Source organism: Phycodurus eques, chromosome 4 (assembly GCF_024500275.1).
Source record: "Phycodurus eques isolate BA_2022a chromosome 4, UOR_Pequ_1.1, whole genome shotgun sequence".
NCBI lineage: Eukaryota > Metazoa > Chordata > Actinopteri > Syngnathiformes > Syngnathidae > Phycodurus > Phycodurus eques.
The window spans coordinates 31,229,586-31,252,839 of record NC_084528.1 but is presented as its reverse complement, the minus strand read 5'-3'; the positions used below and the strand labels follow the sequence as shown (position 1 = coordinate 31,252,839).

The 23,254-nt window shown below is 42.4% G+C and overlaps 1 protein-coding gene across 1 annotated transcript in view; it reads right to left on the bottom strand.

Annotated features, from left to right (window-relative positions):
* Positions 1–22,547, bottom strand: part of LOC133401959 (A disintegrin and metalloproteinase with thrombospondin motifs 16) — a 41,200-nt gene extending 18,653 nt beyond the window's left edge. The window contains exons 1-10 of the mRNA XM_061675492.1: positions 22,488–22,547; positions 22,270–22,357; positions 18,915–19,273; positions 10,499–10,871; positions 9,136–9,338; positions 7,721–7,804; positions 7,054–7,213; positions 5,897–6,002; positions 5,694–5,831; positions 867–1,020 (exon numbers count right to left, since the gene is read on the bottom strand). Of these exons, the coding sequence (XP_061531476.1) occupies positions 867–1,020; positions 5,694–5,831; positions 5,897–6,002; positions 7,054–7,213; positions 7,721–7,804; positions 9,136–9,338; positions 10,499–10,871; positions 18,915–19,273; positions 22,270–22,357; positions 22,488–22,547 (1,725 nt within the window). The remainder of the gene's footprint in view (positions 1–866; positions 1,021–5,693; positions 5,832–5,896; positions 6,003–7,053; positions 7,214–7,720; positions 7,805–9,135; positions 9,339–10,498; positions 10,872–18,914; positions 19,274–22,269; positions 22,358–22,487) is intronic.
* Between the last annotated feature and the right edge of the window lie 707 nt (positions 22,548–23,254).

Here is a 23,254-nt window from a genome sequence, read left to right as displayed (position 1 = left end):
AGCACAGTAGTTGGGATTGTTTTTAGACTTTTATTAAAGCAACAGCTTGATTCTGAAGGCGTACAGAAGAAAGCCTCTTTCTTAGTACTTTGCGATGTTTGCCTGTTCTGCCCAAGACCCCACGAAGACCACAAAGCTGTGAAGGAAGGTCCGCAGCAAAGACTGGAGGGAGCGAGCTGGACTTTGGAGTTTTCCAACCTTGAATAGCAAAACCTTCAGATGATGCGCTCTTCTTACTGTGTAAGTGTGCGATAATGTTTAGTTCTTTAAGAGTTTGTATTAAACAAAAAAAAAGAAGCTCATCGTTGAAGACCAGTTCTGTGTGCTCTGTTTGGAAGCCATCGCATTTCTAAGTGGGCAAATGACCACGTCACTGCGCATTCTAATCAGAATATTAGATTCCATATAAACCAGGCTACTGACATTCACAAATATGGACAATTTAGTAGTAGTTTTTAAACTTCCATCCATTTTGTATTCATTCCATTCATTTCATTTTCCTCCACACGGGTGAGTTGAAGCCTGTTACAGCTTACATTGCGCAAGAGTTGGGATAAACCTTGGACTGGTTACCAGCCAATCATGGAGTATATTTACACAAACTCACACTTACATTCACAACTAAGGAACATTTAGAGTCGTCATATAACCTAGCAACCAAGTTTTGGGAATTTGCGAGTAAGCCAGAGTTGCTGGAGTAACCCACACACGCACAGGGTGAACATTCAAAGTCCGCATGGGAAGGCCCGAGCCGAGATTCGAACCCAGAACATCTCGACCGCGATTAAGATGTTCTAACCGCTACGTCAAGGTGATGCCCAGATTGCATAATCTTACAAATAAAAGACAATTTGAAAAAAAAGTACCTTCTTAAAATCAAGAGTGCAGAGCTTGGCCTTCTCACCAAACTGCCATTTGCACTGTGTGTCCGCGTCATACAGCTCGCCCGGCAGCTTCTCGGGATAGCGATACTCCTTCACGCCACTGGGTTCATCTGAGAGGCACAAAGCCTGGGCCGAGCTGGGGAAAAGTAGAAGAGGGCCCAATAGATCAGCGCTTGTTCCCGTTTCTTTCAAGTTGGTATTTTACATTTAAGACAGAATACGCATTGTGATTGCAAAATTCATAGGTATATATAAACAGTCATAGGCAAGGAAACACCTTAGTGAATGTGACTGATGTACTGCATATTTTACGGGCCTTGGGAGAAAGATGAAGATGATGTCATGAATTATGGCTAGCAAAAAGTGACCACACAAACATGGCCAACCATGATACAACTGGGAAAACAATGTGAAGAATCTGAATTCCATTGTTCAATGTTTCTGCTTTTTAAGTTGTCTTTCAGTTGACAACTTTGATCATACATTAGAGATTATAGCTGGATAGATAGATATCAGATAATGCTATTAATAATATATGATTTAAAAAATTTCAAGTAAAAAAAGCAGACAAAATACATTGTAGTTTTTTTGTTATGTAACGTACCTAACTTTAGAGTTTAGTGTCTGAACAATTCTTTTTAATATAACAACTTCACGGAATGTTGTTGGTGAGAGTAAAACAGCAATGAGCAGCAGGGACATGAAAAAAAAAAAAACCCAACAACGCTTCCTGCTATACAAGTACAAATTTGCGCAGCAAAAACATACTTTAAAAGATTTATATTACCCTTGTTCCCCACTTTAGCGAGTACCGCAACTGTGTTGCCATGGGAACAGGACATTCTGCCAAACTCGACCTCTGTTTCAATGTATCGGCACTCAATTTTGAGTGAAAAAGCCATGTCACCTGTATCCGGAAAAGTTGGGGATTTCCAGTATGAAGTGATATCACTGATTCTCATATGGAAAACTTAAACACGGCTGTCTGGGGAATTTAGTTTAAAAATAAGTTTGAAAGAGCATGAAAAGACAAAATGCAGTGGCACGGAATATGAGCGTGTGTATGTTAATGTTTGCGTGCGAGTGGGTGGGTGGGTGCATGTGCATGGATGTGCACAAACGCATGTTTGTAGTGTGTTTTTTGCGATCCTTCATAGCTCACATAATAAAGTTTGTGAAAACGAAACCGCAGCAGCAAGTAAGGCCTGCTGGCAAACAGGTCAGACGAGAGCAGACGTTCATCCTTATTCTGCATTTAAAGGCAATTACTGCATTTTTGCATGACACAAGATCCAGGCACGTATTTTCTTGAAGCATTTCTACAATATTAGTCAGATCACAAACAATAATGATGTCTTTAATACCTTGGTGTAAACTACATGAGAGTATTAGAAAGATTTCTCATTGGGATGGCGTGCAGTTATAGATCACGGCAAGTATATTAATAAACAAGCTGTTACATTTTTACCTCTCTGGTTGTGTCACGACACACAGGCATTATCATATTAGTAAAGGGCGCAATTTTTATAGTCTTGTATTTGATATAATTAGATTGTGCTGGTGTTCCTAATGAAGTGTCCACTGAGCGTATACTGGATGTCATCAGATGAGCTGAGTGATGATAATGCAACTTTTGTGAATGACTAGGCCTTTGATGCGCTAAAAAAACTCTTGTCATGCCAACAAAAACATTTGTAAGTTTCCTTTAAGAAGATTCTGTCTGCCATGTAAGCTGTCTGCCAATTTAACACACGACTAAGTATTGGCACAAACGTTTTGGTCATAGGTGACCGAGGATAAGAAGGGTCAGAGTGGAGGCTGACTTGCACAAAGCTTCTTTGAACTGACAATGGCGGAGCCACTTAAGAGGTTCTGTTTGCCAAATACAAAATATCTAGGAAACACAATTTAGATGCAGTTGAAGGAAACCTTTGGAAATTACTTGGATTACTGCTGTCGTAAAATGTAATCTTCGTCTTCATCTTCATGTACAGTTAGTCACTAAAATTGACAAACAGTTTTCTTCAATAACTCCCAAACAAATAGATGTGACCAAGTTTTTTTTATTTTATTTTATTTTTTTACTTTTTTACTCGCCTTGACATCTGTGGTCATGAACGTCTCGTGCTGGACCACCTCAAGAGCGTCACAGGCCCCCTGCCCCTCAACGCTCCTGGCTGTCAAACACCTGAGCTTTGCAGATGTTACGACTGTCATCGGCACTCATCAAAAACTGTGACCAGTCTTCATATCGACAGGAAATGGAGCAGCTGGAGCTGTGGTGCGGCCTACGTAACCTGGAGCTGAACACGCTCAAGACTGTAGAGGTGATCGTGGACTCCAGATGGCATCCTTCGCCACAGCTGCCCCTCACGCTGTCCAGCTGTCTTGTGTCAACCGTCGAGACCTTCAAGTTCCTGGGAATTACAGTCTCTTAGGACCTGAAATGGCCAATCAACATCAACTCCATCCTCAGAAAGAGGATGTACTTCCTGCGGCTTCTGAGGAAGCACGGCCTGCCACAGGAGCCGGTGAGGCAGTTCTACACAGCGGTCATTGAATCGGTCCTGTGTTCTCCCATCACAGTCTGGTTTGGTGCTGCTACAAAAAAGTTCAAACTCCGACTGCAACGGACAATCAAAACTCCTTAAAGGATTGTCGGTACCCCCCTAGCCACCCTTGAGGACTTGCACGCTGCAAGTCCTCAAAAGAGTGTGCAAAATCCTCCCGGACCCTCCACATCCCTTTCACCACCTCTTCCAGCTCCTTCCATCAGATAGGCGCAACCGATCAATGCAAACTAGAACTTGCAGACATTCCAACAGCTTCTTCCCTCTTGCAATCAACTTCTTAAACACCTAACCTTCAATTCCATTGCAACATGCTGGTAATTTTTTCTCGTTTTGTCTTGAGTTTGTTGTCACATTTCTGTCGAGCCAATTATATATTACTACTGCACTATTTGCATATCTGTTGTTGACCAATACTGGCCACTCATGCCAGAGTAGCATCTGCTCCATTTGCACACTGACTGAGGAGTATCTGCAACATTTGCACAATCAACATTGTCCCAAATTATCGTACTATTCGCTTGAAGTCTCCGCAACTATTGCACCCCCCCCCCCCCCCCCACACACACACTTTTATCTCATAAAACAGTTAAGAAAATACACAGAAATTCAGCTATTTCATACAGGAGGATTACCGCAGGCTGGATCAGTGATGGACAGATCCACATAGCCACGCGGCTTTCGTTGGTAATGGCCGTGCGCTTAATATAAAACTGACGGACCTAACGAGGGTGACATCAACTCTGCTTGAATAACAGAGCGAGGAAAAACACTGACTCTCCACGACTGTGAGTAAGAAGATCTGTCAGTTCAGCTAACACACTGGTAAATTTAGTAGGAACACTGGTACTGCAGCTATCTGGTTTCAAGCACATTCATTCTCTCTCTCAAACTCACATAGCCAGACAGACAGACAGACGGACGCACGCACACACGTGATGCATACTTGCTTGCTTGGCTGAGCAGGCTGCATGCGTGAAAAAGTTACTGCACAAACATGCAGCACACACGCAACTAAAGCCTTTGTGGACATTCACTCTCATGCTAAGAATGAATTTAGGTGCATTACTAGCTACATTTGTAAGACTCACGTGCATAGTATTGAAAGTATATTTATACATATACAAGTATATATACTTCTAGCTCCTCGCTCCACACTACCCTTCAAAAGCATTTTATAACCTTCAAAATCTTCTTTCCGGTCTACAGTTATCCCTGAACATAAACAAAACCCAATGTATGATCTTCAACAGAAGACCCCGACAAGATTCTACTGTATCTCTTCATTGTTCTGCTGTTCAATTCGTGAACTGCTACAAATATCTCAGACTCTGGCTTGACAGTTCACTAACATTCGAAAGTCACATCAACACTCTTCTGTCTAAAGTAAAAAAAAAAAAAAAAAAAGAAAAAGCAGATTAAGCTCTCTCCCCTGAAAAAAATCCTCACAAAGACATTCTTCTAAATTCTCTTTAAAACATCTGTCCTCCCATTGATTGATTTTACGCAGATTTCCTCTATAGATCAGCCTCAAAAACTCTCCTCCACAAGCTCGACAACATATATTATACAAAACTGCCGTCCACTTTGTCACACGTGCTCCGTTAAACACCCAGCAGTGTAATCTGTACTCCCCGGTTCACTGGTTCTTGTTTAGCTATAAAACACTCACTGGCAAGACACCGCCCTACATCTTCGCTCTCTGCTCACCATGCATACCACAACTCGCACTCTCCGTTCGTTACAGAATTGTTTTTTGTTTTGTTTTTTTAACCTCTGTGTTCTCAAGGTCTTCGCCACAGATGACTGGAAAGCTCCCCAACAAATTCATCCAAATAGCATTGTTCAAAAAGTTAGTGAGGGATACTGTACATGATTGCTGCAGCTGTTTCTTGCCTGTTATGAACCTTTTATTTATCATGCTATGATTTAATGTAATGTTGACGTAAATATGTAACTATCTAGCGGTATTTTATTTGTATTTGCTTTTATTTTGCCTAGTTTTTACTCTGCTTTCTGCAACCAAGTCAGCATTGCAAAACAAAATCTGTTCTCAGTTGCCCTACCTGGATAGATTAAGGTAAAATAAATAAATACAATAAAATATGGTGTGACTTTCCATGCACTATTTTACATGTCAACAATAAGGTGTAGGTTATGTGTTATATTAATTATGCCAGTGGCATTTAACACAATAATAGTGTAGAGCAGTGACGGGAACGAAGATGTGTTTTCTTACCTGAGAAAGCGGCTGAGGTACTGGCGGCTGCATGCAGACCATGAGAAGATACCGTTGTGACCCGCTAATGTGGGAGACATGATGTTGCCTTCTGACTTCTTACAAATGTTCCCTTCGCCATCATGGACCATTCCAAAACTGTACAATCAAAACAAAAAGTATATGTATCGTAGAAGAAAACTGTTGGAGTTGGAAATCCTTACTTATGTCCAGATTCATGGGCAATGGTGAATGCCAATCCGAGACCCGTGTCCTCATTGATGGTGCAGCTCCGGTACTTGCTGCACATCCCACTTATGGGGGCAAAACCTGAAAAAAGTGTCACACTTTTTCTTACCACAACTGGAAATTGGCTGTCATCTAACCAAAGAGTAAGAAAATCATGGAATTATTGCAAAGAATACCTGATCAGACCTTGAACAAGCTGCACATTTTGACATAGGTTTACTTAATCCAGCTAACTAGAACAACTTGAATAGTAACAAAAATACATACACTTGAACTGCCATTTAGCATTTGTTTATTATCTTGTTTTATGCAACGGTCATTGAGTCACTGTGTAGATATACTGTAGATGCTGGCGTGTACCATCAGGAATTAATGTTTTCAACATAAAGAGTCATGAAGACGGGCACACACATGCACGTGCGCACACACAGATTTGAGTTTTGACTTCAAAGTGAGGCTAAAGTGGCCCTGAGAAGTAAAGTTCAAAGGTGTGTGCGTGCGTGTATGTGTGTGTGTGCAGTGTTTCGGCGACACTAAACTGTTTTTCTCGTAATACGAAGAACCACATTGCGTTTGGGTTGTCATTACCGCCAAAAAGCTGTTGTTGTTGTTTTGGTATTTTTGTTAGACACCACTCACTCTAGACTCACTGTTGTGTGGTCTAAATCAACAATAACCTTAATGGATGGAAATTATTGGTTTGGTATATTGAGTATTGTGCCATTTATGCAAAGGTCTGTCACTAATTATGTTTCTAAAGAAGGGAAGTCCTGTTTATAGTTTTTTTATGTGGAAGCTTGTTTCTTTTTTGATTGATTTAGAAACCAGAAAATATTTCCAGCATCTGTTTTTGTGTATCTCACCGTGTGACAAAGGACAGTGGCATCTTCCCAGACAGGGAAAAAAAAAAAAAAATGGATAAAAGCTTGTGGCTTAAGAGCATGAAATAATTGATGAGGACAGATGACATTGTTGTGACATAAAAAGACGTTCTCCTGACATATTTCCAGTTTTTCATTTTTTTTGTCTTCCCTTTACGTTCATTGCGAACTAAAAAAAAGTATGGATGTATTTGTACCTCGCAGTTAAATGTATACGTTTAAGGAGTACAATGAGAGTGGCAAAGACGTACCCAGAGTGTCACATGGCTCATTCTTCCACGAGCAGATGTCAAATCCTGTGAGTAAAATGGCGTGATCATGGCGCTGACCCTCTCGACCTCCGAGAGTGGACTGCCACTGGCAGAAACTGTTCAGTGTGTGGTCTGCATGGTGACTGATCACCAAACCATCCTGAGACAGAAGAGGAATCATGGGAGGGAGGGCAATTACTGTACATGAAGAGAAAGATTTTGAATAGTAGTAATTAAAACTGTTCAGTTTTGATTGAAATGGTTTGAGTATAGTTCAATATTCTAACTAAATTCCTGAGAATCTGGAATTCTCAGAAAAACTTTGAGAAATCTGTACTGTTGTAGACAGTAAGGATGAATTGTTTGTGATGTTGTTTTGCATTTTATTTTTTACCAGCGCGTGGTCAGCCCTTGAAAGAAGACAAAAGTCCTATGATACTGAACATGATTGCAAACTGAAACCTCCTTTGTTGCTTTAAAAAAAAAAAATGTTCTAATGCGCAGTCGAGAAGGTGAGAACAACACACAACTTTGTTAAACACCGTGTTTTACATTACATATACTGGTCTTAGTTATGTTTTCCTCCATATAAGTAAAAAAAGCCGTGTCATGTCAGCTGAAAGTAAAAACAAACAAACAAAAAAAAACACCCTCCACATGTTCTCACCTGGTCTTCATCAAGAAGCACAAGTCCCACTATGACGATATTGATGCTCCCTCCTATGGTACCGTCTTTGAAGAGACTCGACACCTACCGGCAGACACAATGACATAAAATATCGGAGGCAGTGACTGGCCCACATGACTAAACAAGCGCAGACAGTTACTAAATCAAAAGGCAGTCCAAGTGTAGAAAAAAAATCAAAGAAAATACCCTACATGTCAAATGAGACTTTGTAGGCATTAGCTTGTGCAGGTGTTGCTAATGTTATGACTGTCATGTTAAAGCTTTAATGGTCTCTTGATCTTGGGCCCTCACTCACTCTGTCATTTAATCAGGTTGAGTAAATACCACAGGTACTTGTCACTCCGTGTTCATCTAATCTTGAAATTCACATTCCTTCCTTATGGTCTTTATGTGTGTGTTTTTTTTTTTTTTTTTCCCCCTGCACTGACACATGTCTTGACTCAGGGCTGTGTTTTGTTACCGAATTGAAGGGAAAACTCAGAGGTCAAAGAGACAATCAAAACCACTTACTTAAAGTTGAGATCTCCCGAAACACAAGACAGATTGTCGAATTCCAAAATAGCTATAGTGAATCACTTTGTTTTCACTTTCACATAAAATTATAAGACTAATAAAGGATTATTTTTTTTTTTTTTCCAAAACTATGTTTGCATGGAATCATTGTTTGTCTCATGCCACAGCCAAAAATAAAAATAAAATGATATTAAGGACAGTAAAAAAAAAAAACTGTTTAACAAATGGAGACAGTTCACCTCACCTCACTGTACATACTTTAATTTTCAGAAAATATTAAATTTTTTAGATACCCAGGGGAGCTGATGTGGTCAGGGTCATCTTTTTTCTTTTCTCCATAGTGCATTTAGGTGACAGGGATTGACCCGATCCGATTTGGACGTGGGACCCATGTTTTCAAAATAGATGTCTTATCTTTGGATTTGTCAGTCAGTCATTAAGAAGTGAAATGAGCGTGACGGAATTTTCTTTCAGATCAGCTGAGAGTGACGAGCTGCGCAGCCATGAGCTCACCCCAAGATCAGTGTCATGTTTTCAGATGGGTTCTCTCTGATAAGAGAGAATGGCAGTCACTTAACCGCAAATTACAGAGGGAGTAAGGGTTCGCAGTGTCACCTTGTACCGAACAGTAAAATAAACACAAGCTAGCATGAGACTTTTCTTGTATTGCATTTTTCAAAAAATAAGTCAAATTCACTAGGAAATTGCATGTGAATGCAGAAATATGCAAAAATTAGGGAAATACAAATTTGAAAGTCTTGAAAGTTGCAACCGGTAGAGCACTGAGTTGTGGTTCTTTTAAGGGGGTTACAACAGCAATTTGGATAAGTTTATTATTGAATCAATGTGTGACACAACTGTAAAACAAAGTCTCTTCTCACCATATTGAGTACTGTGAGAACGTAAGTCGTGATGTTCTCGCGGCCGTGGTTGTCCATCATCTTCCTGTCGACCACCACCAGCGTCTCAACATTGAGTTTTGGATTATTTGGCTTCTTTCCCATAACTGCCCTCTTGTTCCTGGGAACGAACGTGTACTCATCGGGAAGCAGGGAGAGATGCTGCGTTGGAGGTTTCGGCATGTCTGGGAAAATAAAATATTGAGAGAAACAGTCATCATAATCGTTAGCAATAATAATGATAATGTTAATTCCAATGCTATCAATGAATTGATTTGTACAATGATGAAAAGGTTTGATGCCCGTTGTTGACATAAGTCTGTCATCCACTACATACACGTCCGAGGAGCTCGCGTCTCTGTCTGTCTGCATGTCCCCCAATCAATTTCACCAAAATTGCGTTAGATCACCTGCGCCAAATGTTTGTCGTGGTCCCAGATGGACTTTTTGAACCCAAAATCTCACTCCGCCAAGCACATCTCCAAAGGCACACCCTCGTCAGGTCTGGCAATTTCGCAAACGTGCACAGCGAAAATCAAAATGCGCCAGTTTTTACACTGAAGCGCAATTGTGCCGGCTACGAAAATAGAGCCCAAAGTGCCCAATCTGGGACCAAACAACCCATTTCATTTTGTTCCTCATCACATAAAATGAGCGCAATTGCATCGACTATTTAGTTAAAGTTACAGCTTCAAGCAATAAGTTTTTTTGCATTAGCCCCTAAAATCTCTTTATTGATTCCAGTTATGCTAGTTATCAACGTCCACTTTCTGGCCTGAAGGTTTGCTTATGAAGTCAGTAAGCAGGTTATCCAGCAATGTGGATTTGTGACTCAAACACAGCGCAGGTGTTCACTGAGATCATCCAAGGGAATGAAAACGCAATCGTGTTTTCACTTGGGACAGACTGCTGCAGGTTAATGCTGCTGGTACCAGTTCAGACCTCTACGACGCAGCTAACGTTAAAAGGATCTTGAAATCATTAGCGTAGACTAAACATGGATCGTGCTGTGAAGTGAATATTCAACTCAATATGCTGCATATGTTTCCCATAACCTTTCACAGGTCATTTCAACCAAAGAATCAATTGACATACAGTACTTGTACTTGGCACCGAGCGTCGTCTCTGGCGCATGTTGCGCACGTTACCAAGAAAATACCGTTCAGTGGTATAGAAAATGGATGGAAGCTGAAGAACGTCTTATGAATCTCGATTCGATTTTTTGCAGGCTCATTGTTCCCTCAACTCTAAAGCGGGCCTTTTTGTGCATGTTACTGGTAACAATAACAGAGTACTTTTTTCATTATTTTGTCACACAATAGAATGTGAAATTTCCCTTACATACATTTCTTCCGTCTTCCGCAGAAGTGCTGCCTCTGCTTCTCCTTGTGTGCGTAGTCATGGCCGTCGTGCTCATTTCCTCTTCTGTGATGCTCCTGCCGGTCGCTAGGATGACCGCTTTGCTGCCGTCCCTGCTCCTCTTCATCAGTCTGTATTCTGGTTTGCCTTTCAGCGCCATAGCTCCAGTGTGATTTGTGAGGGACTGAATCGGGTGACCTCTTGTGAAGCACCCGATGGTGTTGACCTCTCTCCCTGTCGCTCTTGTAGAGGATGTGTGGCTGGTGATGGGAAGGTGCTGTGAAGTTCTCTCTCTGCGCAAAGTGGCGGGGCACCGGCCTCAAGAAGTAGTCTGCGTCGGCGGTGCGGATCAAACCCGACTGGAGACAAGATGCAAAGTTGAGTTATCCGAAAAGGTTCGGCGCTCACCCATGAAACAAACAGAGACCGTGTTTATTTCTTTCCAATGAAGCCATAAATTCATCAGCCGCAATATTACGGCTGCTATATTAATGGTGTAGAGCTGTACTGCATCATATTGAGAGCTGTCTTACATATTTTGGTTACCTCAATCAGTTACATGTTAGGGATAGTAAAGTTCAACACCTACTCAAACTACAACCATAATAAAGTGAATATTGTCCAAAAAAAAAAAAGCATTTCTCTGAAAGTGTCAATCAAAACTATACATTATTAGCTTTGTAAAGGCAGAATAGTTCATTTTTTAAAGCTTCTCCTCTACGCTCTGTCTCTGTGGGCAATTAGTCAAGATTCAACTTGGCACACCTCAATTACTGGCTGTGTTTCATCATGTTCGACATCTGTTTTGCCGTTCAGGGTTGGACCTTATATCTCAAAATCTATATAAGGCTGTCAGATAAAATGATGTGAGGATGGATGCGTCTTATCACTGCAATGTATCTTGAGTTCAGGGGACTCGACTGCTTCAAATAACCTCTGAATAATGCACATTTTCAAGTCAAAATGAAGTCATTAAACATCCTTTAAATTGTATGCCATGTTTGATTTTGGGGTACACTGAGATGACTTGCAATTGGTAGGAAAAAGAGGAAATGAAAGTAGTGCTTTTTATGACTGCAATCTGTGGGTGAGTGGATTTCTTTTTAAAACACAAACAGCCTTCCGAAAGTTGTTAGCTGACCTACAGCGTATATGTATAGTTTACACAGTATGTATGTATTGCAGGTCAGCAGAAACTTTAGCATGCGTAGTATGCATGTTACTATGTGTGGATGCACACGACAAGTGTTTGTCGATGTCACCAGTCAGTTATGCCAGCGCATAGCTACTGTATATTTGGACACTGACTCCTCTCATTAAATGAGCATTTACTGACCCTCAGCGTCTGGCTGTGACGGTATAAAAATAATCTTCTATTATTACAGGCCAGCACAGTTGTGTCGGGTGCTGCTGCTGACAGCGTACAATACATGCTATCACCATCAATATAAATGTATGTGCTATATGTCATTAGCACCACATGGAACGTCGCCCATTCCGCAACACGAAAAACAAATAGCAATACAGAACAAGAAAAGGAACGTCTTCAATGCGCTTTTGCTACCATGAGCTGATAGAGATTAGAGACCTGTTTACAGGTTTAGCCACCTCAGATAATAATCGTAAGTAGTGTCTCACATTATAATGCAGCCCTATGGGGGGCACAAGTCAGTGCAAACTGTAAGCCGATCCCAAGCCCGGATAAATGCAGAGGGTTACGTCAGGAAGGGCATCCGGCTTAAAACCTTGCCAAACAAATATGAGCGTTCATCCAAAGAATTCCATACCGGATCGGTCGTGGCCTGGGTTAACAACGTCCGCCACCGGCGCCGTCAACCTGCGCGGCGCCGTTGGAGATTCAGCTACTGTGGGGGCGAAGTCAAAGAAGAAGAAGAGGTGGAAAGCGGATTCTTCAGCAGAAAGAGAAGAGGAAAACACAGAGCCTAGAACTGAATGTGGGGACTTTGAATGTTGGGACTATGACAGGAAAATCTCGGGAGTTGGTTGACATGATGATTAGGAGAAAGGTGGATATATTGTGTGTCCAGGAGACCAGGTGGAAAGGCAGTAAGGCTAGAAGTTTAGGGGCAGGGTTTCAATTATTTTACCATGGTGTAGATGGGAAGAGAAATGGAGTCGGGGTTATTTTAAAAGAAGAGTTGGCTAAGAATGTCTTGGAGGTGAAAAGAGTATCAGATCGAGTGATGAGGCTGAAATTTGAAATTAAGGGTGTTATGTGTAATGTGATTAGTGGCTATGCCCCACAGGTAGGATGTGACCTAGAGGTGAAAGAGAAATTCTGGAAGGAGCTAGATGATGTAGTTCTGAGCATCCCAGACAGAGAGAGAGTCGTAATTGGTGCAGATTGTAATGGACATGTTGGTGAAGGAAATAGGGGTGATGAAGAAGTGATGGGTAAGTACAGCATCCAGGAAAGGAACTTGGAGGGACAGATGGTGGTAGACTTTGCAACAAGGATGCAAATGGCTGTAGTGAACACTTTTTTACAGAAGAGGCACGGACATAGGGTGACAAAGCAGGCAGGAGAGTACTTGGTGTATCTTCTGGCAGGAAAGGAGAGGAGGAGACTTGGTGGTGGAACCTCACAGTACAGAAAATCATACAAGGAAAAAGGTTAGCTAAGAAGAAGTGGGACACTGAGAGGACCGAGGAGAGGCAAAAGGAATACATTGAGATGCGACACAGGGCAAAGGTAGAGGTGGCAAAGGCAAAACAAGAGGCATATGATGACATGTATGGCAGGTTGGACACTAAAGAAGGAGAAAAGGATCTATACAGGCTGGCCAGACAGAGGGATAGAGATGGGAAGGATGTGCAGCAGGTTAGGGTGATTAAGGATAGAGATAGAAATATGTTGTCTGGTGCCAGCAGTGTGCTACCTAGATGGAAAGAATACTTCGAGGAGTTGATGAATGAGGAAAATGATAGAGAAGGGAGAGTAGAAGAGGCAAGTGTGGTGGACCAGGAAGTGGCAATGATTAGTAAGGGGGAAGTTAGAAAGGCATTAAAGAGAATGAAAAATGGAAAGGCAGTTGGCCCTGATGACATTCCTGTGGAGGTATGGAAGCATCTAGGAGAGGTGGCTGTGGAGTTTTTGACCAGCTTGTTCAATAGAATTCTAGCGGGTGAGAAGATGCCTGAGGAATGGAGGAAAAGCGTACTGGTGCCCATTTTTAAGAACAAAGGTGATGTGCAGAGCTGTGGCAACTATCGAGGAATAAAGTTGATGAGCCACACAATGAAGTTATGGGAAAGAGTAGTGGAGGAAGTGAGTATTTGTGAGCAACAGTATGGTTTCATGCCTAGAAAGAGTACCACAGATGCATTATTTGCCTTGAGGATGTTGATGGAAAAGTACAGAGAAGGTCAGAAGGAGCTACATTGTGTCTTTCTAGATCTAGAGAAAGACTATGACAGAGTACCCAGAGAGGAACTGTGGTACTGCATGCGGAAGTCTGGAGTGGCAGAGAAGTATGTTAGAATAATACAGGACATGTACGAGGGCAGCAGAACAGCGGTGAGGTGTGCTGTAGGTGTGACAGACGAATTTAAGGTGGACGTGGGACTGCATCAGGGATCAGCCCTGAGCCCCTTCCTTTTTGCAGTGGTGATGGATAGGCTGACAGATGAGGTTAGACTGGAATCCCCGTGGACCATGATGTTTGCAGATGACATTGTGATCTGCAGTGAAAGAAGGGAGCAGCTGGAGGAACAGTTAGAAAGATGGAGGCATGCACTGGAAAGAAGAGGAATGAAGATTAGCCGAGGTAAAACAGAATATACGTGCATGAATGAGAGGGGTGGTGGGGGAAGAATGAGGCTACAGGGAGAAGAGATAGCAAGGGTGGAGGACTTGAAATACTTGGGGTCAACCGTCCAGAGCAATGGGGAGTGTGGTCAGGAAGTGAAGAAATGGGTCCAAGCAGGTTGGAACGGGTGGAGGAAGGTGTCAGGTGTGTTATGTGAGAGAAGAGTCTCTGCTCGTATGAAAAGTTTATAAAACTGTGGTGAGGCCAGCCATGATGTATGGATTAGAGACAGTGACACTGAAGAGACAACAGGAAGCAGAGCTGGAGTTGGCGGAAATGAAGATGTTGAGGTTCGCTCTTGGAGTGACCAAGTTGGATAAAATTAGAAATGAGCTCATCAGAGGGACGGCCGAGGTTCGATGTTTTGGAGACAAAGTTAGAGCAGACTTCAATGGTTTGGACACGTCCAGGGGAGAAATAGTGAGTATATTGGTAGAAGGATGATGAGGATGGAGCTGCCAGGCAAGAGAGCTCGAGGAAGACCAAAGAGAAGGTTGATGGATGTCGTGAGGGAAGACATGAGGGCAGTTGGTGTTCGAGAGGAGGATGCAGGAGATAGACTTACATGGAAAAGGATGACGCGATGTGGCGACCCCTAACGGGACAAGCCCAAAGGAAAAGAAGAAGTGTCTCACATTATATATGATACCAGAGACAGATAAATATATTTACAGGCATATTTACCATTACCATTCTTATACAGCCAAGAAGGAGGCGGGGTACACCCCGAACCGGCCGCCAGCCAATCGCAGGGCACATACAAACAAACAACCATTCGCACTCACATTCACACCTACGGGCAATTTAGAGTCTTCAATTAACCTAGCATGCTTGTTTTTGGGATGTGGGAGGAAACCGGATTACCTGGAGAAAAGCCACGCGGACACGGGGAGAACAGAACGGGATTTGAACCCCGGTCCTCAGAACTGTGAGGCCGATGTGCTAACCAGTCGCCCACCGTGCCGGCAATGAGCAGACATTTTAATATACACAAATAATAATAATAATGCCCTTTGACATTTGATCAGTCATTACTTGAGAAATAGTAATGATGGAAGCTGACATTTTTGTCCCATGAAATTCAGTCTGGAATTTTGTTACGCATGCTTAATTACTGTGGCATATTGCAGTAAATACACTGTTGATGTTTACAACATTTACATCTTCTGAAAACTCTCCAGAGGAGCAGCTAACATACAATGAAAAGAAGCATCTAATTTGCAAAATGATGCAGTAGCTGCGTTTTTTTTTTTTTTATCCGTGTACTCATAATCAGCAAAAAGAAGAAACATAATGCATTCTTCTTGATGCAGTTTAAATAAAAGTTTGAGTTTCCTACACAGAGAAATATTTTCAGATACCGGTAATCACCAAATTTACCAAGCCATTGCAACCTTTCGTCTTCTGATCAGACTTTTCAGTTTAAACAAGATCTTACACAAAACAACATGGATCCACGACTACCACATCTCTTTGTTGAGAAATTCGGTCACTCCATTGAGTCTCCTGAATAGCAAAGTCATCAGATTACACTCTGTACTCTACGAGGTGCAAATAGCAGTCATAAAATGCCTGAAACACTACTTGGGAGGGCGCAAACAGCTGGACTCCATGGAGTCAGACGCATCCAGACAAGCAGCAACAGGAAGGGGTGGGAGGGTTGCTGAAAACGGAACTAAGAAGGGGAAGTGCACTAAAAGGTGCACCTGACCACGTGTGGAGTCCCCTATCCTCCTGGCATAAAGTAACAAAAAAAAAACAACAACCATGTAGGTACCCCACCACAGTAGAATTGGCACAATTGCCCCTCCAAGCAATGTTAATCCAACAAAGTTATGTAGAACATTTATTTTAATAGTTCTTTGTGAACGCAAGAGGCGGAATGAAGCCACAGGATTCTTGTTGCCATACCTCAGTCATGTGCTGGCTCACAAGAGAAAACACATTTGAACACATTGAGGACTTACAAAAGTCGCTGTTTAAGAACAGTGGATTGATCTTACACGTTTCGAAACGCTACTGTAGCAAGCGGTCCTGGCACTTTTCAAAGCTGCTTCACATCAATGGAGTGTCACTCATTCTAAATATTCTTGGAAATCCCAGACGTTGGATGAATGCGTACCATTCTGTCATTACTACCACTGCAAGCCCTAAAGCAAGAAGCAAGCCTTTTACAAGAGGAAAGCACAAACACCTTCAAGTGATTCCTCTTGGCACAAAGTAGTGTTGTGCCATAGAAATCAGAGGGGAATAAAACATAAGGGACTTTTATGCACATTTTGAGGAAAATATAATTGATGCCTTCTTAAAAAAAAAAAAAAAAAAAAAGCATTGTGCAATTAGTACAGCTTAGTAACCCATTTACCTCATCCTGCAATCGTGTTAATAGATGAGAAAAGAATTGTGGCAGTACAGGGAAGTGATTTTGCAAATGAGGAGCTTAGAATAAAAGCCAATGTGTTGGCCGTCGTGATCGCAAGCACTCCAACACTTGCAGCTTTTATCGCGTAGTTGTTCTTTGGTCACGCGTACATTCTGCCATATTCCATTTTTGGTTCCACAGTCGGAGTTGCCTGATTTTCTTTCTGTTGAAATACAGAACTGTCAGACAATATCCTAGACTCGCATCATTAAAACAACCCCAAAGACTAAAGGGATTTATGAAAAACAACCGCAGAAAGACATGAACTTTCAAAGAAATTCTAACGTCAGCAGTTCGGTGTGAAATGAAGGCTGCCATGTGTGGAACACTTGCTCCCATGATATTCAGGACAAAACTGACAATGCAGGAAGGTCGTGCATTGCAACCGACGACAGTGGTATAAATGTTTTTTTTTTTTGTTTTTTTTTCCCCTCTCTCTGCCCCTCTTCTTTGAATAAATGTTTTTTGGGGAAAAAAAACAACACTCCCATAAAAGAAAATGAACGTACATTATTATCAGGCGGACACCTACAATAATGACTTTCCACATGTCAGTTGCTGCACACCTTCCCACCATTGGCAGGTGACCATTTGAGACATGGGATCTGCTTGCCTCTTTCATTTCAGCCGATATTCACTTTTACCTGTGATCATTTTTATGGTTGAACACCTCAGTCTCAGCTGAGCTAAACTCTATTTGGGTGGGCAGGGCACAAGACAATGTGTGCATTGACTTTACAAGGTAACACCATTTAAAAAGATGTCGCCGCACTTCAAAATGCCTCCCGGAGGTAATATTGAACAATCGGGCCCATTTCAGAATGTCTCTGTTCTCTCAAGTCATCTTCTTTCGCTATCAGTGAGCCTGCGTAAACAGTAACCAGACAGACAATAACCAAACTGAAAATTTGTATTTTCAAATTCACCTCATTCCATTGACCTGCATTTTGTGCCATATTATGGGAAACACATTTACAGCTGGCAAAATGGTCTTAAAACAAAACTGTATGAAGGCGCGGCAAACATTTCACAACAAAATGCAAAGAAATCATTTCATCTTTGGCTTTTCAAATGAATACAATAAATAGATAGGAAAATGACGTTGTCCTTTGTTGATCACTTTCTGGATTATTGATTACCCACCAGAGTCATCCCAAGCATGAAAACCATATTTCCCGCATCTGCCTTTTGACTGCATCTTTTTTAAGAGAGCCATTCTCAGACAAACCAGCCGATAGACAAAATACCAGAATGGAATTGATTGAAATTGACTGAAATAAAATCAATAACAAGCAACAAGTTATCCTGATATGACTTGCTCACACAGTCTTGAAATAATCGGAATGACATATCTTGTGCTTTGTACTTGAACTTGAAAAAAAAAAAAAAAAAAAAAAAAACAATGTGGAATTGATCTGCCTACCGTGAATGTCAGTTCAATGCTGAGCGGATTACATGTGTATTAATGTAGTCCTTTGTTCTCCTGAATGCTAAGAGGACTAGCAGAGCAACTTGTGGTTTTATGGTGAAGCTGCTCCACTTAAGATCAATTATTGTCATTCCCTCTTTATTTTGATGCAGCAAATAGGACCACCAAGAAAAGATGAAATTCTGCCAACTGTTTCCACAGAACAAAACAGGGGTATAGAGGCGAGGATTTGTCGTTGTCGCAATAAATCCGCGAATGCACCATCTGAACATAAACACACACTTGTCTAACGTCAACACACATTTCTGAACGCACAGAATTTCAATACGAGTTAATTTACTCGAGAGACCGTGGATGTATTTTTATTTATTTTTTTTGCTACCAAGGCAAAACAGTTTCTTGTTTCCTTCGAATAATTAAAACCTTAAAACCCTGAAAAATCTTAAAACCCCCAAACTATTGTATGTCTTACTTCTTGTCTGTGTAGGATTTTTTTATGTCCTTTGTCATTGGTTTACTGCTAAATCTAGCGCAATGTTTATACTATCAGTGGTCCCAGGAGGAGACAAATTGAAGAAATATGGCTCTAAGGCTAAGCTATGAATCACCTGCTACATCAATTGAAATGATGGCCAATGTTCTTTTTGAAAAAACACACACACAGAGACCTGCCTCCCACCTTCTCATTCCGTAATCTGACTCCAGGCATGTTCAGACTCACCATCCCCACGCATGTGGACAGCGCCACTGACGAGTTGACCTTTAGCCTCAGTGACCCTTGGTAAAAGCAGAGGTGGTCCCGCCGGTAAGCCCTGAGGCTCTTGGTGCCGTTGTTTCCCAGGACCTGGATGGCGAAGCCAGGTGCGATCAGGGTCTGGGAGGCCTCGCGCAGCTCCATGTGGAAGTCCTGCCCCAAGCCGCTCACCCGGAAGTGAGTCGTTTCACCGCTGCCGTTAGCGTTTGAAGCGGACACGTCGGGAGACGGCGATCTTCGTCGTCGTCTGCGCTGATGGTGGGCGATCTCGTGCGAGATGTACACACCTCGCTGGCTGACCTCATATGGGGATACAATCTCATATTCTGGTCGGGATGAGAGAAGGAGTGTCAGAAATGCTCAAAACGCCACTCAGAATACGTGATGATGACAAAACTGGATGTGAAATTGTCAAAATTAAATTGCATGAAAACACAAAATTTTAATTCAGTATTCATATAAAACCCCGCGAAATAGATGACAAAAGGTCAACCGACTTGAAAAGCACTTGATTTCAGATAACGATATGCTAACGCTGAGCCCAGGTGTGTGTCCAAACATTCACGGTCCAATTCCCGTCCGTCCAATTACGAGCGAGGTGCTTGACTAGTTCAGATAGCAACGAGCCAGTGATCACAGCCTTGCCTCTGAGTTTGGTTCAGTTGTGTGAGTCAGCGGCTTAGTCTACGGTCTGGTCCAGGTGGTTGTTTGTTTGATGCTTCGCTCTCGTATTTTATGTTTTTACCTTCGACGCCGGTGTCAAACATGCGGCACGGGGGCCATATCTGGCCAGGCGCATCATTTTATGTGGCCTGCTAATGTCAATCTACTTTGTCCATTTCATGTTTCTCTGTGAAAGCTGTACCAGAGTTGTAAATTAAGTAACTGGGAACGAGAGTGGGCGAACTACATTTTTGTCATTTTTAAGTGAACTGCAGAAAGGAATAGAGGGAGACCTGTCTTTCAGGTAAATACTGGTCTAAATCACAGTTTAGTTCAAATTTTGACATTTAGGAGGCAGTACAATATTTGCACTTTTTTTTTTTTTTTTGCCAGTGCATCTGCATGTTAGTATTGAAAATAAATGTTATTTATCATCGTTCATGAACTATTTAGAGATTTGTTAGCTATTTGGACTTGCTGACTGTTGCACTCAACTTTGCGAGGCACCTGTCAAACAGTAGACAGAAAACTTTGTAATACTCTCCTGCAAAATAACAAAAAATGGAGCTAGCCCACTCTAGTTCTCCTTGGCTAAATTGCTTCCAATTTTAATAACATTGCGATATCAGGAGCCAACGTTTTAAAAATTGATTGAACACTAATCGAATAAACTTCTGATTTCAAATCTAGTTATCCTTTTTTTTGTGTGTGTGTGTATGTAATAATCTGAAGAGGCAATATTATAAACATAACGGCCATGATAACTGTTTTTTTTCCACAAACAACTCTCCATTCAATTTATATTTATATTTAGCTGTTTAAATACAATCGTCCATGTTTTATATTCTTAAAATATTTTTTGTGCTCCACAAATTCTCCCAGTCAAGCCTAGCCTAGTTTTGCTGTCAAAAACAAGAAAGGGTTTCGAGAAAAAGGAAGGTTTTGGGCCCATTTGCAAGCCGGCCACTTAAGCAGAGGGTGAATCATGTTTGACTAGTTTGTTTTTAACCCTTGCTGGGGTCAAGTAACTGCAGGTCATAAAGGCAGATGGTCACAGACATGGTCTCTAATGGCCCATGAAAATTGAACCAAAAGTGAAGTGAACCTTTTGGGCCACAACACAACTACTTTTCCAAATGTAGACACCATTCTATTCCTCTACACACTGTTATAGAGTTGTGCTGACTAGTAATTAACCAGCCTGGAGCTTAATTCTTCGTTGAAGGCGCTTCCGTGAAAATATCTGAGCGAATGATGTGAGGACGGTGCAACTGTAATGCCAAAGGAAACGTACATACGCAGTAGAGTTATCAGCTAATAGTATCGCACCGACCTTGAACTTGTGGTCGACAAAAGCCAGTCTCAGTTACTGACCGCATATTCTGACCTGTTTTAAGAAGGCCAAATATTGAGTAAACATAGCACAGAGACCGAAACATACTCAGAGGCAGACAGTGTGTCATCGGTATGACGTGCCGGTGGCGCATCTTGATGCTGACATCGAGCACATCCTCGCAACATGACTTACGCTTATTAATGGCTGCATTTATTTCCAGCAGCGTGCACTGCTTCCACTGCATATTTGTAGCGCTGTCAAGCCCATCTCCAGGCCAGGAAGGCTTTTAGCTCTGTGATCTGACCCCCGAGACCCCCAAAGGAGCCCTCAAATACTCCCAAGTCTGAGGAGTCTACTTTGCGGACATGAAGGCACTTAGGCAAAGCGCATACTATCTTGATCCACCTTCCCCCGACACACACACAAGCTTAAGTCCACTCCTGTTTGTCCCCCCCGCCCCGCAACCCTTGACTGAAAAACCATCTGCAGCGACCCATGTCTGACAGTATACAAACAAAGTCCGCGGGAACTGAGCACACAAGCACGCACATATCTTGTCTTACGGAACGTGACGAGATCCTGCGGTGGTTAGTTTGTTGGTTTAGTAGCTCCTGAGCGCCATTAGTCGGCCCGCTGATAATGAGGTCTCACCGGTGGCTACCTCGGCTTAGTTTTGACAACACGCTGGACATACGTGACCTCTTTTCCAATCTACTTTAACAATGTTCGACACATATGAATCATTTACTGGCCAAACATCTCGAACAACTTCTGGCAAGATAATCTGCCACCACCAAACGTTAAGAGACCACATGCCACATGGGATGAGTTTAGTTTTGGAGGGTTTATTTATCACAGTGTCCGCTTATCATGCCAACTGTGATGAAAAAAATATATTAAGAAGAAGAAAAAGTAATCATCTGCATGGCTGCGTGGCCAAAACAGTTGCTGATGCAGCAAACCGCATTGATTTGTTGCGGGAAAACAAAACAAAAAAACAGACGAATGCTCTGTAATCGGTGAATCACCTCAGCACAAATGTTTGGCTTGGGGGGAACGTCACGGCAGTAACAAATCATCTCACGAACGAATGAGACTCCTTAATTGATTGTTGATGACGCTATGAAGGGAGCAGTCTGTGGCAGACGCGAACACAGCGGGGGGTGTAAAACAACCGCGTACGATGCCCCGCAGCGGTGAAGAGAGGCACTACATGTGTGAGGCGAGTCAAACAGCGAGAAGGGGAAAAAAAAAAGAAATAACAGTACATCATGCAATCTGTGCCAACGAAACGTCAGTCAAAAATGAATGATGGGAAAATACCTGTGTGCTGAGGTAAGCCAAGAGAACGAAGTAGAGCTGATGAGCCGCTGGATTCAACACTTGCTGCAGCATTAGTCAAAGGAACGCCCTGGAAAGAAGCGTGAATACATATTTTCCATGCGTAAGCACGCGCGTGCAGCACGCGACGCGTTGCATTTGACGCGACGGCGACTTTCCCAAACTCTCACGCACGTGCGCGCATCACACCGGCGACTTACTTGACTCGATGCGAGGCTGCAAAGCGAATGGAAAACAAACACCGTCCAGAACTGAGACATCCTCTCAGCGCGGCTCTGGAACAAACGTGGCCCTCCTTAATTGATCATTAGGGATGCGGTTCGATTCTTGTACTCAATTAGCGTTGCCAAAGAGTGACAATGAGCTGCAGGGACGAATGGACCACCATCGGCTCCTTCATATGCAGACCTCCTCCTCTTCTTGGGCCACTTTGTTCCCCCTTTCATTTCCAGGAGCTGGAACTCTCTCTCTCTCTCTCTCTCTCTCTCTCTCTCTCTCTCTCTCTCTCTCTCTCTCTCTCTCGCTCTCTCTCTCTCTCTCTCTCTCCACTATCCTCGGGGACCCTTTGACTCCCACTTTAGTCACGTGACATCCTTCAATCTGTCGTCTTTAGTATTGGCAACGCCACACATATGTAGCATTGGCATAGTTATTAATGAGGCAAACAAAAAAAGTGTGTCTTCTTATAAGGGGGGGTGGGGGGGGGCGGCATAATTTGCACATAGCATTGGGTGCACCTGCGCAATATTCTATTCATGACAACTTGAGAGATCTGCAGTGGGACAATCCAACATTCCAAAAGTGGATCAGCATCAAATCGCATGTAGGCTTCGACAAGAAATGAAGGAAAATGCCGAATTAAATTCAAAGTGGACACCTCTCTTCAGATGCACCGAAATGGAATAGATTTGTCCCCAAGGCCGATTCAGTGCTTTAGGGATGAACTCCGAGCCAGACCAAAGTGACA